Raw genomic sequence first — 15,766 nt, forward strand, 5'->3', positions numbered from 1 at the left:
GCTGCACCATTCATATTTATGTGAGTGAAAATAGTGGGTAGGTAACTTCTGTTTAAGGATTGATATGAGGGGGAGGATGGGGTTAAAGTCTGTCCCCTTCCTTCTGGTGTCATGGCCTTTTACTTTCTTTGTTGCAGGCCGAATGCTGGCACGCTGCTCAATCATTCCTTCTTCAAACAGGTAATAGTTCAGCTCTGTCTTACAAAAAAGGATCTGCCAAAGCAGTATGAGATCCAAAATGCAACCTTTCCAATGTCTTCCAGATAAAGCGCAGAGCGTCCGAAGCCCTTCCTGAGTTACTCCGTCCTGTGTCGCCCATCACCAACTTTGAGGGAGCAAGGAGTTCAGCGCCTCGGGGCGTGATGGAATTGGCATCTGATCTGGAGCACTTAGAGGTGGACGATTGGGACTTTTAAGGCAAACAAAAGAGGGACTAAGTGGGGGGATGGGAAGGATGTAAATCCTGATAATGTTTACACAGCATGGACCTCATTGGGGTCTCACTTATTGTAGGTGCATGGGAAAAACCTACCACCAAAAAGAAAGTGTAGACGCTGACACTGGTGTTAGCGATGTTCTCCTCTCACTTTGTGTTTCTTTTCATGGAAACCAGCACAATATGCTGAAAACCTGTGCTATCAATGCTTAGTTAACCTGGTCAGCACTGTATGGATCTAACACATCACTGTATAGTTACCCGTCAGGGTCCAGCCACTCTTTTTTTCTAGAACAGTAATGACCTGGACTTTGGGGGCAGGCAGCCCTGATTTCGCTCAGGTAGGACACCTGAGAAGCCTCTTCATTGTTGGTAAGCTTCTGTGATGTTTTGATAAATCCTGTTTACCCCCGCCCAATTTTGTGATATATAAACTTTCAGTCTTATTATAGCACCTCAAAGACTGGGGCAGTAATACCAGTGTGTGGTTTTTAAGGTGATATGCATGTGATTTTTTTTAAAATAAACTTTTATAGCTCACCCACAAAACAATCAGTTGGTTGACATTGCACCCTGGAATTGGACTCTGGCAGAAGAAAACATTAAAGCAGTGTTTCCCAACCAGGGTGCCTCCAGCTGTTGCAAAACTACAACTCCCAGCATGCCCGGACAGCCAAAGGCTGTCCGGGCATGCTGGGAGTTGTAGTTTTGCAACAGCTGGAGGCATCCTGGTTGGGAAACACTGCATTAGAGCATCGGTTGCCCTCTCCTGTTCTGTTGAACCCCAGATTAGTGTAGGATTTTATAGTAACCTAAGCTCTGGCCAATAGAACTACAAGGGTCTAGTCCTTTCAGCTGTATTATGGCCCCGTCATATTTAGTGTATTAGATTTGATTAACATATTTCTGATAAGGTAATTCTCTAATACTAGAGGAGGGATGCGGCTCTGCTAGAAGAATACTTACTCTGTTGTATGGGAGATAGGGGAGCAGGTTTCAGAAGCATAGTATCCCACTTCTTAAAGGGTCTGCTGCTCCCCCCCCCCCCCCCCAAAGAAAAAAACACAGTTCAGCTCAAAACTTAAAATAAACAAGGTTAACTGAAACAATACCTATACCAAAAGTGTGAATAGAAACTAAGAATAAAGGAAAGAAAAATCCCAGTCAATAAGCCCTGATGAATAATGAAAATGTTGTCCAAAAATTCTATATATAAAAAGGGAGATTAATCATAACTCATCCATAAGGGGCTGTGCTGCAATGCCAGAGATAGCCCATATAGGTTTTGCAGACCTTTTCTCAATCCTTTTTGAGGTTTAAAACAGAATATAATCTATATAAGAGAACTACAGTAGAGCTTACAGCCAGTTAAAAAGCTAGGAAGGATATTAACATCTTCATCTTACATTGACAGCTTGTAATATATTATATATCCTGCCACCAGGAGAGGTCACTATTGACTGGCACAAAATATATATATATATATATACCTCAACATACAATGGTCTTTTCTTGACCATTGTAACTTGAAACCAGACTCAACATACAATGCTATGGGATCTGCAAAATGTGTCAATGGCTGGAAGAACCGACCAATCAGAATGGGCATTTCACTGGTAAAACCCCTGTATTCCTAAAGTGCATGTACTGACTGGCTGTCTGGTAGCGTCCCCTACAGTACAGGGAGGTATTACATGTTCAGTGCTACTTTTAACCTATGCCAAGGTTAGCTGCTCTTTTTGAACCAGGTGATTGAGGCTCCATTTTACTTTTTTTAGGACATTGCGTGTACTGTACAGGACCCTGAAGAAGCTCCTGTCCTCTACATAGACCAGTCTTTCCCAACGAGGGTGCCTCCAGCTGTTTCAAAACTACAACTCCCAGCATGCCCGGACAGCCAAAGGCTGTCCGGGCATGCTGGGAGTTGTAGTTTTGCAAAAGCTGGAGCCACCATGGTTGGGAAACACTGACATAGACAGTGATTTACAGCTCCCAGCAGATCTTTCTTACTTTTATATGTAAGGATTTGATTTATCTATATTAGTTATCTACTTATTTTTCTTTAAGCCTCACTTTTTCCTATTTTTGGGTGACATTTTGGTGACTTCAGAACCAATTACCAGGTTTCCATAGAGTTATGGTCTCAACATACAATGGTTTCAACATACAATGGTCGTCCTGGAACCAATTAATATTGTAACTTGAGGGACTACTGTGTATATATATATATATATATATTTGCACAGTGTGCCAGTCAGTAGTGACCTCTCCTGGTGACAGGTTCTATATGCCCCTTGCAGTTTGGCATAATTTCATATGTGGTATCCTTTCTCCTGCTGTAAACATATAAGAAAATAAGCCAGTGTTTCTCAACCAGTGTGCCTCCAGCCTTTGGCTGTCCGGGCATGCTGGGAGTTGTAGTTTTGCAACAGGCGGAGGCACACTGGCTGGGAAACACTGACATAAGCCACATGTAGAGTGAATTATAAGGTTGCCTGCATTTTATATAGTAGATTTATATTTCATAGAATGCCATGACTTATACACCGCTCAAAAAAATAAAGGGAACACGAAGATAACATCCTAGATCTGAATGAATGAACTAATCGTATGAAATACTTTCATCTTTACATAGTTGAATGTGCTGACAACAAAATCACACAAAAATTATCAATGGAAATCAAATGTATCAACCCATGGAGGTCTGGATATGGAGTCACACTCAAAATCAAAGTGGAAAACCACACTACAGGCTGATCCAACTTTATGTAATGTCCTTAAAACAAGTCAAAATGAGGCTCAGTAGTGTGGGTGGCCTCCAAGTGCCCGTATGACCTCCCTACAATGCCTGGGCATGCTCCTGATGAGGTGACGGATGGTCTCCTGAGGGATGTCCTCCCAGACCTGGACTAAAGCATCTGCCAACTCCTGGACAGTCTCTGGTGCAATGTGGTGTTGGTGGATGGAGCGAGACATGATGTCCCAGATGTGCTCAATCAGATTCAGGTCTGGGGAACGGGCGGGCCAGTGCATAGCATCAATGCCTTCCTCTTGCAGGAACTGCTGACACACTCCAGCCACATGAGGTCTAGCATTGTCTTGCATTAGAAGGAACCCAGGGCCAACCGCACCAGCATATGGTCTCACAAGAGGTCTGAGGATCTCATCTCGGTACCTAATGGCAGTTAGGCTACCTCTGGCAACTACATGGAGGGCTGTGCAGCCACCCCCCCCCCCCCCCCCCCCAAAGAAATGCCACCCCACACCATTACTGACCCACCGCCAAACCGGTCATGTTGGAGGATGTTGCAGGCAGCAGAACGTTCTCCACGGCGTCTCCAGACTCTGACATGTCTGTCACATGTGCTCAGTGTGAACCGGCTTTCTTCTGTGAAGAGCACAGGGCACCAGTGGCAAATTTGCCAATCTTGGTGTTCTCTGGCAAATGCCAAACGTCCTGCACGGTGTTGTGCTCTAAGCACAACCCCACCTGTGGACGTCGGGCCCTCATACCACCCTCATTTAGTCTTTTTCTGACCGTTTGAGTGGACACATGCACATTTGTGGCCTGCTGGAGGTCATTTTGCAGGGCTCTGGCAGTGCTTCTCCTGCTCCTCCTTGCACTAAGGCGGAGGTAGCAGTCCTGCTGTTGGGTTGTTGACCTCCTCCACGTCTCCTGATGTACTGGCCTGTCTCCTGGTAGCACCTCCATGCTATGGACACTACGCTGACAGACACAGCAAACCTTCTTGCCACAGCTCGCATTGATGTGCCATCCCGGATGAGCTGCACTACCTGAGTTACTTATGTGGGTTGTAGACTCAGTCTCATGCTACCACTAGAGTGAAAGCATCACCAGCATTCAAAAGTGACCAAAGCGTCAACCAAGAAGCATAGGAACTGAGAAGTGGTCTGTGGTCACCACCTGCAGAACCACTCCTTTATTGGGAGTGTCTTGCTAATTGCCTATAATTTCCACCTGTTGTCTGTTCCATTTGCATAACAGCATGTGAAATTGATTGTCAATCAGTGTTGCTTCCTGAGTGGACAGTGGGATTTCACAGAAGTGTCATTGACTTGGAGTTACATTGTGTTGTTTAAGTGTTCCCTTTTATTTTTAAGTGTTTCCTTTTTTTGAGCAGTGTATTAACCTTATTTGATGACAGCCATTGCACTAGAATTTCAGTCCATTCCACAAAAACAATTTTCCTAAGTTGAATACAGTAAGATGTGGGGTTGTTGGATTTTTCTATACATCTTCTGCTGTCTGCACCAACAGATATTACTAACCTGAGACAGCAGCATCTTGAGATATGAGCTTTCACATTAGTGACTTGCTACGAGGCATCGAGTTGTAATGCACAAATATGTTTAGTCTGGTCATTGACAAGCTGGAGATATTCTGTTACATGTAATTGTGTTGCCAAACATAATAAATTAACTATTTCACATAATTCTTTCTGATGTCCTGAGTTCAATCACAGCTGTCATATAAAGGCCTGCTCTGTGAATGGTCATGTGACTCTGTCCGCATGCACTGCTCTGTCTTGTAGGTAGACCCCATTGAAAATGTATGCCAAAGCTTTACAGTGTCTGCAGTGCTGTCTCTATCCCAGCCATTACCATGTAGCTTGCCAATACACTCTAATGGTGAGGCCTTTTCACTATGTGTCATTGGGAACATCGCCATAGCTTGGTGACTGCTGCAAGATGACACAAAGGAACGTTAGCACTTACATGGGAAGAACAGTAAGAACTGTTTTCCTGCACAATATTTCTGAGCCTTCTTGGAAGCATCCAAATCAGATCATTCCCTACCACAAGTTCCTCAGGAGTCTTTTTCCAGTTTGGATTTTAGTATTTGTAATGATCTTTGACCGGTATAGTCTTAACCCTAAAGTCATTGCAGTCCTCTAGATCAGTATTTCCCAAACAGTGTGCCTCCAGGTGTTGCAAAACTACACTGATCAAAAAAATAAAGGGAACACTTAAACAACACAATGTAACTCCAAGTCAGTCACACTTCTGTGATTTCACACTGTCCACTCAGGAAGGTACACTGATTGACTTAATTGTGGAAATTATAGGCATTTAACAAGACACCCCCAATAAAGGAGTGGTGACCACAGACCACTTCTCAGTTCCTTTGCTTCCTGGCTGATGTTTTGGTCACCTTTGAATGCTGGCGGTGCTTTCACTCTAGTGGTAGCATGAGACTGAGTCTACAACCCACACAAGTGGCTCAGGTAGGGCAGCTCATCCAGGATTGGCCCACCTGTTCCCCAGACCTGAATCTGATTGAGCACATCTGGGACATCATGTCTCGCTCCAGCCACCAACCCCACATTGCACCACAGACTGTCCAGGAGTTGGCGGATGCTTTAGTCCAGATCTGGGAGGACATCCCTCAGTAGACCATCCACCACCTCATCAGGAGCATGCCCAGGAGTTGTAGGGAGGTCATACACACTACTGAGCCTCATTTTGACTTGTTTTAAGGACATTACATAAAGTTGGATCAGCCTGTAGTGTGGTTTTCCACTTTGATTTTGAGTGTGACTCCATATCCAGACCTCCATGGGTTGATACATTTGATTTGCATTAATAATTTGTGTGATTTTGTTGTCAGCACATTCAACTATGTAAAGACAAAAGTATTTCATACGATTAGTTCATTCAGATCTAGGATGTGTTATCTTAGTGTTCTTTTTTTGTGAGCAGTGTACAATTCCCAGCATGCCTGGACAGCCCAAGGCTGGCCGGGCATCCTGTGAGTTGTAGTTCTGCAATACCTGGAAGTACCCTGGTTGGGTAACACTGCTAGACGCTTGGATGTAATATTGGGATTTTGTATCAGTATCTTACCTAAGATGTTAGGTACGTATAGAATGGAGATTTATCAAAACCTGTGCAGAGGAAAAGTTGACCAGTTGCACATAGGAAATGGAAGAAGCTATCTGATTGGTGGCTAGGGGCAACTTTTTCTCTGCACAGGTTTTGATGTTTCTTTAATAAACTTCCCTTGTCATTCTATGACAATACAAAAACAAGACCACATTTAGACTTGTATAAAGTTTATTGAAGTGAAAAAAAAAAAAATATGCTGCAAAATCTTCCCCTAACCCTGTTCATCTCCAGAATCTCTGTCTTCCTGGTCGGCCTTCTGCTTTTCCATCTTTGCAATTAATTCTACAAGCAAAAATGAGGTTTATTAATAAATTGCAAAAGCTAAAATTTATCTTTTCATTTTTGCATTTTACTTTTTCATCCTCTCCATTTAATAGCCATAACTCTCTCTACCTAGAGACCCATATGAGGGCTTGTTATGACCTCACTCATTTTACCACAAAATCAAAAACTTTTTTGAAACTTTTGGGGGTTTGGTTCCGTGCAGTGCCCTTTATGGAAAAAAATTACGTTATCTTTATTCTGTAAATCCATATGTTACAACAATACCCAATTTATATAGGTTTTTGTTTTACTACAAAAAAAAAAAAAAACTTTTAGAAACTGAGTATGCTTTAAACTGTCCCCTTCTGACCCCAATAAGGCTAGGTTTAGACTGAGAATGCACCAGCCGGAGATTGAGTGTGACTGTTTGGACATTGCCATCCCCATCGACTGCAATGCCTGCAGAGTAGATTCTGCCTTAAGAATGGACAAGACAACTCTTGGCAGCAAAATTCCAGCTGCTAAAATTCCAGAGTGTGCTCCGTGCAACGAAATCCCATTACCTGCACTGGAATTACCGAGCGGAATTTCAAAATGAAATACTGTAGTGTCAACCTAGCCTTACACTTATTTTTCAGTATACAGGTGTGTGTGCTATGATCTGTAGTTTCTCCAGCGCTTCATTGGGGGACACAGGACCATGGGTATATGCTGCTTGCCGCTAGGAGGCTGACACTAGGCTCCTCCCAGCAGGATATACCCGCCTCGTGAGCAACTCCGTTTTAGCTTAGTGTCAGCAGGAGGCAAACACAGGTCTGGAGCTCTCCAGCCCTGGTCTTATTTCTTGTTTTTTTCCTAGTGTCAGTGTCTAGTTTGATTTTCTCTCCCTTTATTTTTCTAGCGTGGGGTGACAGGAGCATGGCACTGCCTGATCACCCACCCGCAAGCTGGGGGCATGGTGCATTGCTGAATGGGCAGTCAACAGCGCTTGGTGGTGTACCCTAGGTCCGGGTCACCCATTTGCCCCTGTTTGCCAGCCAGGCTGGCTTAACCCCTTAAGGACCAGGGGGTTTTCAGTTTTTGCACTTTCGTTTTTTTCCTCCTTACCTTTAAAAAATAACCCTTTCAATTTTGCACCTAAAAATCCATATTATGGCTTATTTTTTGCGCCACCAATTCTACTTTGCATTTTACCCAAAAATCTACGGCGGAATGGAAAAAATCATTGTGAGACAAAATTGAAAGAAAAGCCATTTTGTAACTTTTGGGGGCTTCTGTTTCTACGCAGTAAATTTTTCAGTAAAAATGTCATGTTCTCTTTATTCTGTAGGTCCATACGATTAAAATGGCGGTACCCTTTTTGTATTGATCGGACTTGTTGATCACTTTTTATTCATTTTTTCAGGATTTAAAAAGTGACCAAAAATACACTATTTTGGACTTTGGAATTTATTTGTGCGTACGCCATTGACCATGTGGTTTAATTAACAATATATTTTTATAATTCGGACATTTCCGCACGCGGCGATACTACATATGTTTTTTTTTATTTACAGTTTTTTTTTTAAATGGGAAAAGGGGGGGTGATTCAAACTTTTAATAGGGGAGGTGTTAAATGATCTTCACTTTTTTTTTTTTTTTTGCAGTGTTATAGCTCCCATAGGGACCTATAACACTGCACACACTGATCTGTTACATTGATCACTGGTTTCTCATAGGAAAGCAGTGATCGATGATTCTGCCGCTTGACTGCTCATGCCTGGATCTCAGGCACTGAGCAGTCATTCGGCGATCGGACACCAGGAGGCAAGGTAGGAGACCCTCCTTGTGTCTAACAGCTGTTGGGGATGCCGCGATTTCGCCGCTACGATCTCGAATATCTCCCTGAGCTAACCGGCATAGTTTCACTTTAGACGCAGCGTTCAACTTTGAACGCCGCGTCTAAAGGGTTAATAGCGCGCGGCACCGCGATCACTGCCGCGCGCTATTAGCCACGGGTTCCGGCCCCCAACGTCATGGCCCCGCGTTATAGAAAGGGAAAGGACTCAGGACGTACTGGTACGTCCTTGGTCCTTCAGGGGTTAAGGCAGGTGGTCCTAGCTGGTCGAAGTCTTCAGGGTAAGTATGTACTAAGTGGGTAAGTATGTTTTAACCCTTTCTCCCCCTTTCTCCTGTATTGTGGCTGGCTAATGCAGCCTCCTTTTAAAGACCCCTCAGATAAGCGCATTGAAAATTTGGTGAAATTCGCCTTTGAAGCGTCAGTCTTGGGCTTTTTTAGTCCAATCTCTTCATTGTCCGTCCCATTCTCCACTTAACGCTTCTGAACCCTTATGTACAGCTTTGGAATTTTTGGATGGAATCCCTGCGGTCAGTAGTCTCCTCCATGGATCTGGGAGAGTTCTTCTCTTCTGTGGACATACGGGATGCCTATTGCACAGCCCAATCTTTCCGGCCAATCAGCGGTTTCTCAGATTCGCTGTTCCTGCGGGTCACTTTCAGTTTGTCGCCCTGCCCTTCGGGCTGGCAACTGCGCCTCGAGTGTTCACCAAGACTTTGGTGGCTCTACTCCACTCTTGGGGTGTGTCGTTTCTTCCCTATCTGGACGACCTTCTCATCAAAGCACCGGGAGCAGAATAGAGTCAGCCTCCACATCACTCTGCAGACCCTCTCCAGTTTCGGTTGGATCATCAACCGCGAGAAATCCAACCTGGTCCTGTCTCAGTCTTTGACTTTTCTCGGGATCCGCTTCGACATGGCAGCAGCTCGTCTCACTCTTCATGAGGGCAAGCTTCAGGAGCTGCAATCGGGTGTTCGCTTGCTTCAGCGGCCGGGCCCAATTCCTGTCCGTGCCTGCATGTCTGTTCTGGGCAAGATGGTGGCTTCCATGGAGGTGGCTCCCTTTGCCCAATTTCGGTATTGCTCCCTTCAGTGGGCCATTCTCTGTGGGACAAGTCACCCTTGTCTCTCCACCTAAGGATCTGGCTTCTGCTCAGTGTTCATCGCTCCCTCTTTTGGTGGCTCTGGTCTCCTCTCCTCCGGGAGGGTCGTTCCTTCCTGCCTCTCAATTTGCACCTCTTTCCTCCGCTTCCACTTCTTCCCAGGGTCGTCCGGAAGCTCAAGACTGAGGGCGATTCTGGTGGCGTCGGATGTGGTCAGTCTCGTGGCAGATGTTCCCTTCAATCCTCTGGATCATCCCGACCTTCTCTCCCAAGGACCCCTCTGCCACCCCAATTCACTTCCGCAGCGTTTGACGGCCTGGTGGTTGAAACTGCGGTTTTGGGGGTTCTCTTCTCTGGTGATCCGGACCATGCTCCATGCCCTGAAGCCTCCATCAGCCAGGAGTTACCACCGTACCTGGCGGGCCTATTTACGCTGGTGCGAGGCACGTTCCCCCTCTCCCACCTTTTTTTTCATTGCCAAACCTCCTGTCCTTTTTGCAATCAGGACTTGAGACGCGCCTTGCCCTCAGTTCCATTAAAGGGCAGGTTTTGGCACTTTCTGTTCTCTCCATATCCTGCTGGGAGGAGCCGGGTTTATTTAGTTTTTTTGCCTATTGTCAGTCTCCTAGCGGCAAGCAGCATGTACCCATGGTCCTGTGTCCCCCCCAACAGAAGCTCAGAGATTTTATGGTAAGTCTAAAAAATGTTTTTATTGCTACCATTTTGTTTTGATAGGACTGTTTGATATTTTTATGAATGACAAATTTTCGGATTTTGTTTTAGGTTTATACAATTCAATTTCAGTATCATATTTTAATAGGTCAGGCATTTCTGCACAAAACTACCATGTTTGTTTTTGTTTATTATTGTAAAAAAGGGGGTGATTAAAATTATTAGGGGAGGGGCTTCATTTAACTTTTTTTTTTTCTTCACTGTTTAATTCCCATAGGGGACTAATGCCTGAAATTTTTCTATTGCATACACTGAAAAACGCTGTGCATAGATTGTGTCCTTAAAGGTTATGATAAGAGATGTAAACCATCAATACCTATAGACAGGCATGGTACTGCTTTTGTAAGCAAACAGCCCTGGTTTTCTAATCCAGTATAACCCCTTTAAGATGTGTGATTTCTGTTCCTTCTATCCATGCTATATGGTAAAGAATTCCCATATGTACTAATGTCCTACTGGGAGATGGACAGAAGCAGCATGAACCACTAAGGAGAAAGGTGAGATGAGGCAGCCACAGTAACAAGCCAGTGCTGTTCAACTAAGTAGCATGGATATTGTCCATATACTATTATCGGAAATTACACACTTACCTTTAGCTGGGTTAAACACTCCATTAGTTTGTGTGTTGCACACATAGCAGCGCTTGGATTTGCGGTAATGCTGTAAGGCACAGCCCTCACAGAAATAATGTTTGCATCTGGAAGGGTAAAGAGTCATGATCAAGTATTAGAAAATTAAGCAAATAAAGAGGACTACAGACTTCATCTCTATCGTTCTCCCTAACAGCTATTGCAAAATTATATTTCCCCATCATACCCATACAAAACAACAACCCCCATCATGCTAAAAAGGAGCCACAGGGAAGGATACAGTTCTCCTATACAGTGCATTCAGAAAACCTTCAGACCCTTTCATGTTTAAGCTCCCCCCATCATTCTGTACGCCGTACCACAAAAGTATTTAGACCCTTTGTCAGGGATTCTGGCCTCCAGTCCTCTTGTGATGATGCCACAATGTTTACACCCCTGAATTGGAGATTTTCTTTCATTCTTCTCTGCAGAATGTCTCAAGCTCTGTCAGGTTGGATGAGGACCATTGGCGGAAGCTTTTTCAGTTCTCTCCAGAGATGTTCAAGTCTGGGCATTCACAGAGTTGTCCTGTGTTGTCTTGGCTGTGTGCTAAGGGTCATTGTCTTCTGAAGTCTAAGGTTCAGGATCAGGTTTTTATTAACATCTCTGTACTTTTTTTTTTTTTATAAATTAGTTTTATTGACACTGAAACGCATAAATTACAGTAATAAGTGGAGTGAAAAAGGTACAAGTACAGAAAAGAAAGCATGTACAAAACATTAGTCATGAGACAACAACAACCATTACTACTGTGCAAACTATAGAAACAACACAAAAAACCCTGTTAGAAAATACTCCCACCATACACCCCCACCACCAAATTTTTGTGGGCAATGACTGTGTTGGTAGACCACCTTCTCATATAGTATGACCGAATTAACAAGTCCCTGCCACAGTTAGTGAGGGGAGTTGATCTGCCTTCCATCTCAATACATTGGATTTTCGTGCAAGAAAGTGTTTCCCACAGGAAAATTAGTGTATGATATTGCCAGAGCTTCTCATCCAAAGAACCAAAAATATACAGAAAATTCCCAGCAAGGAGGAGAGGAAGGATAGCACACCACTCCAAATTAATTAGATGGGCCCACCCATATGAGAAACAAAATCAGCCTAGTTTCTCTGAGCAGGGCTGCAGCTGGAGAGCATTTCGTCTCTGTGGCAGGGTTCCCCCCCCCCCCCATATCATGTGGTGCACCTTGGGGCCACAGCCAGCAGATGTCTAAATTTCAGCCCTCATAGGAGCCTCCAGTGGGTTCCCCATCTCACACCTTGCTTCTTGTAAGTGTGCTAGGGCCCTGTCCTTGGACTCTTCACTTGACTCCTTGGCTTAGGTGGTGGCCGCTCCGCTCACGCTCTCTCTCTTCCTCTCCCCAGCTGCCCGTGATTGCCTACCTTCCTGTGGCCGGTCTGCTAGGGCCTGTTCTCGGTCTTCAGACAGTCGTTCCAGGTCTACCACTCCCCACTTTAAAAGGGCATCACAGTGCCCTCCCAGTCTCCTGGAGAGCTGGTGGATGCGGACCCACCTTCAGACTGAGGAGATGTCCTGTATGTCTAACATGGTGAATAGTCTTGTGTCAGCTGTCAGAGACACCTTTCACTTACAGGACCCAGGAACTTCAAAGTGGTACCCAAAGTTTATTTCCGCCACGCTCGCCGTTCCTATAAAGTCTTCAGTCCTCGCACTGAATTGGACAAACTACTGGACGTGGCTAGGAAAAACCCGGAGAAGCAATTTTAAGGAACTAAGAGGCTTCGGGCCCTTTTTCCAGGATCTGGTTTCAAAGTGGTCCTCCCTGCCTAAACTGGATTCTCCTGTGTCGCTACTACCCTTCCGCTGGCAGCTTCCTTTAACCTGTTGGGGACGGAGGGCGTATCTATAAGCCCTCCGCCCACTCCCTTTCTATAACGCGGGGCCATGGTAAGACCTTGCCGGTTAGCTCAGGGGGCTGTTCGGGATCGCCGCAATGAAATTGTGGCATCCCAAACAGCTTACAGGACAGCAGGAGGGCCCCTACCTTCCTCCTCGCTGTCTGATCGCCAAATGACTGCTCAGTACCTGAGATCCAGGCATGAGCAGTCAAGCGGCAGAATCCTTGATCAATGGTTTCCTATGAGAAACCATTGATCAATGTAAAAGATCAGTGTGTGCAGTGTTATAGCCCCCTATGGGAGCACTGTATAAAAAAAAAAAAAAAAAAGGGAATAAAGAGCATTTAACCCCTTCCCTAATAAAAGTTTGAATCACCCCCCTTTTCCCATAAAAAAAAAAAAAGTGTAAATAAAAATAAACATGTGGTATGGCTGCGTGCGGAAATGTCCGAATGATAAAAATGTCATTTAACCGCACAGTCAACGGCGTACGCACAAAAAAATTCCAAAGTCCAAAATAGCGTATTTTTGGTCACTTTTAATATCATGAAAAAAATGAATAAAAAGTTATCAAAAAGTACCATCAATACACAAATGGTACTGCTAAGAACTTCAGATCACGGCACAAAAAATTAGCCCTCATACTACCTGGTACGCAGAAAAATAAAGTTATAGGAGTCAGAATATGACAATTTTAAACGTATAAATTTTCCTGCATGTAGTTATGATTTTTTCTAGAAGTACGACAAAATCAAACCTATATAAGTAGGGTATCATTTTAATCGTATGAAACTACAGAAGATAAGGTGTAATTTTTACCAAAAAATTTACTGCGTAGAAACTGAAGCCCCCAAAAGTTACAAAATGGCATTTTTTCTTAAATTTTGTCGCACAATGTTTTTTTTCCGTCATTACAATGTAGAATTGGTGGTGCAAAAGATAAGCCATCATATGGATTTTTAGGTGCAAAATTGAAAGTTATGATTTTTAAAAGGTAAGGAGGAAAAAACGAAAGTGTGAAAAGCCTCTGTCCCCAAGGGGTTAAGGACCCCTCTGATAAGTGCATTGAAAATCTTGCTAAGTTTGCATTCAAGGCATCCTGTTCCACTCTGTTACTGGCATTCGCTTCCACAAGGGTGTCTAAGGCCCTGTCTGTTTGGATTCGCTTAGGTACCGTGGCTACCTGGATAACTGTTCGCCTTCTTCGTCGCCCAGGGCAGGCTCCATTCACTCCTGCATGGAAGTGCTGGGCAGGATGGTGGCGGTTATGGAAGCGGTTCCCTTTGCCTAGTTCCGGTATCGCCCTCTCCATTTGGCCATTTTGTCACTATGAGACAGGTCCCTTCTTTCCCTCCGCCTCAAGATTTGGCTTCCTTCCAGGGTGGCAGCTCCCTTCTCTGGTGGCTTAGGTCGCCTCTTCTCAGGGAGGGTTGTTCCTTTCTACTGCTTCGCTATCAGGTCCTGACAATGGACACAAGCCTCCTCGGCTGTGGGGGGGTTAGGAGAAAGAGTTCCAGGACTTGACAATTCAAGGCAGGTGGACCCCTCGGGAGGCCCGTCTTTCCATCAATGTTTTGGAGCTTTGGACGATATCAATCGTCAAGCTGTGGCATATATCAATCACCAAGGCAGTACCTGCAGTGCCTTGGTGATGGCAGAAATAGCCAAGTTTCTTGTCTGGGCACAACGCCACATCGCCTCCATCTCGGCAGTCTGTATTCTGGGGGTGGACAATTGGGAGGCTGACTCTGAGTCGCACCCCTGCAGACCCCGGGGAGTGGTCCCTCCACCAGGTCTTTGCACAGATATGCAGTCGCTGGGGGACTCCGGATGTTGAACTGTTTGCATCCCGCCTGAACAGTCAGGCCAGGTCTTGAGACCCTCTGGCGCTAACCTTAGACACTCTGGTGATCCCTTGGACCTCCTCCTCCCTTCCCTATCTCTTCCCCTACTTCCCAGGGTTATCCAGAAGATCAAGCGGAAGGACTCTCCACGATTCTGGTGCCTCCGGATTGGCCACGCAGCTTGTAGTACGGACGCTCCCTTGCGTCTTCCGGACAGTCCCGACCTGCTCTCGCAGGGGCCCCTCTGCCACCCCAATTCACTTCCGCAGCGTTTGACGACTTGGCGGTTGACTCAGAGCTTCTGAGGGTTATGGGTTTCTCTGCCCAGGTCATTTGTACCATGCTTTGGGCTTGGAAGCACTTGTCTGTCAAGATTTACCATTGCACCTATTTTCACTGGTGTGAGGTGCGGTCCTTGTCTCCCACTTCCTTTTACTTGCTAAACCGTCTGTCTTTTTTGCAAGCCGGGTTGGAAAAGTGCCTTAAGCTCAGTTCTCTCAGAGGGCAGGTGCTGGCACTCTACATTCTCTTTCAGCGGCCTCTGGCATCTAATCCTTCATGTTCGCATGTTCTTGCAGGGCATGGCTCACGAGGCTCTGCTGTATCGGTCTCCCACTCCGCTCTGGGACCTGGTCTTGGCTTTGCAGGGCATTCCGTTTGAGCCCCTCCAAGAGGCCTCTTTTTGTTTCCTTCCCTGGAAAGTGGCCTTACTCAATGTGGTTACGTCCATCAGGCGTCTCTCGGAATTGGCCACTCTCTCCTGCCGCCGTTCCACTTTCCTGCCTAAGGTAGTTTCCACTTAAACAAGGATATTGTGTTGCCCTCATTATGCCCAGCCCCGTCATACCCCCGGGAGCGCTTTCTACATGAGCTGTATGTGGTCTGGGCCATTCAGACCTACCTGACTGTCACCTCTTCCTTGCGCAGTTTTGACTCGCTGTTCGTCCCTCCGGAGGGGTGGCCAGGGGGCTCCAGGATCCTAAGGCAACTATCTCCCGGTGGATACGTTCTGCCATTTCAGAGGCCTATCACTGGGAAAGGTTCCACCCTTTCGAGTGACAGCCCATTCCACCCCCACCGTGGGGGGCCTTCTGGGCACTCAGTAACAGTGCTTCGTTCGTTTGCGTCCACTGACGCGGGGCTTGA

General features: G+C 45.5%; 2 protein-coding genes across 5 annotated transcripts in view; one reads left to right on the plus strand and one right to left on the minus strand.

The window, feature by feature from the left end:
* Positions 1-1,068, plus strand: part of STRADA (STE20 related adaptor alpha) — a 29,498-nt gene extending 28,430 nt beyond the window's left edge. For all 3 annotated transcript variants that reach the window (XM_056548197.1, XM_056548198.1, XM_056548196.1), the window contains 2 exons: positions 138-180; positions 264-1,068. In XM_056548197.1, the coding sequence (XP_056404172.1) occupies positions 138-180; positions 264-416 (196 nt within the window). In that variant the 3' untranslated portion in view covers positions 417-1,068. The remainder of the gene's footprint in view (positions 1-137; positions 181-263) is intronic.
* A 5,030-nt stretch (positions 1,069-6,098) lies between these two features.
* Positions 6,099-15,766, minus strand: part of RNF113A (ring finger protein 113A) — a 31,803-nt gene continuing 22,135 nt past the window's right edge. The window contains exons 10-11 of one of the 2 annotated variants that reach the window (XM_056548199.1): positions 10,869-10,975; positions 6,099-6,625 (exon numbers count right to left, since the gene is read on the minus strand). In XM_056548199.1, coding sequence (XP_056404174.1) covers positions 6,555-6,625; positions 10,869-10,975 — 178 coding nt within the window. In that variant the 3' untranslated portion in view covers positions 6,099-6,554. The remainder of the gene's footprint in view (positions 6,626-10,868; positions 10,976-15,766) is intronic. The other variant, XM_056548200.1, reaches the window with a different exon arrangement.

The sequence above is a fragment of the Hyla sarda genome, chromosome 12, assembly GCF_029499605.1.
Source record: "Hyla sarda isolate aHylSar1 chromosome 12, aHylSar1.hap1, whole genome shotgun sequence".
NCBI classification, from domain to species: Eukaryota; Metazoa; Chordata; class Amphibia; order Anura; family Hylidae; genus Hyla; species Hyla sarda.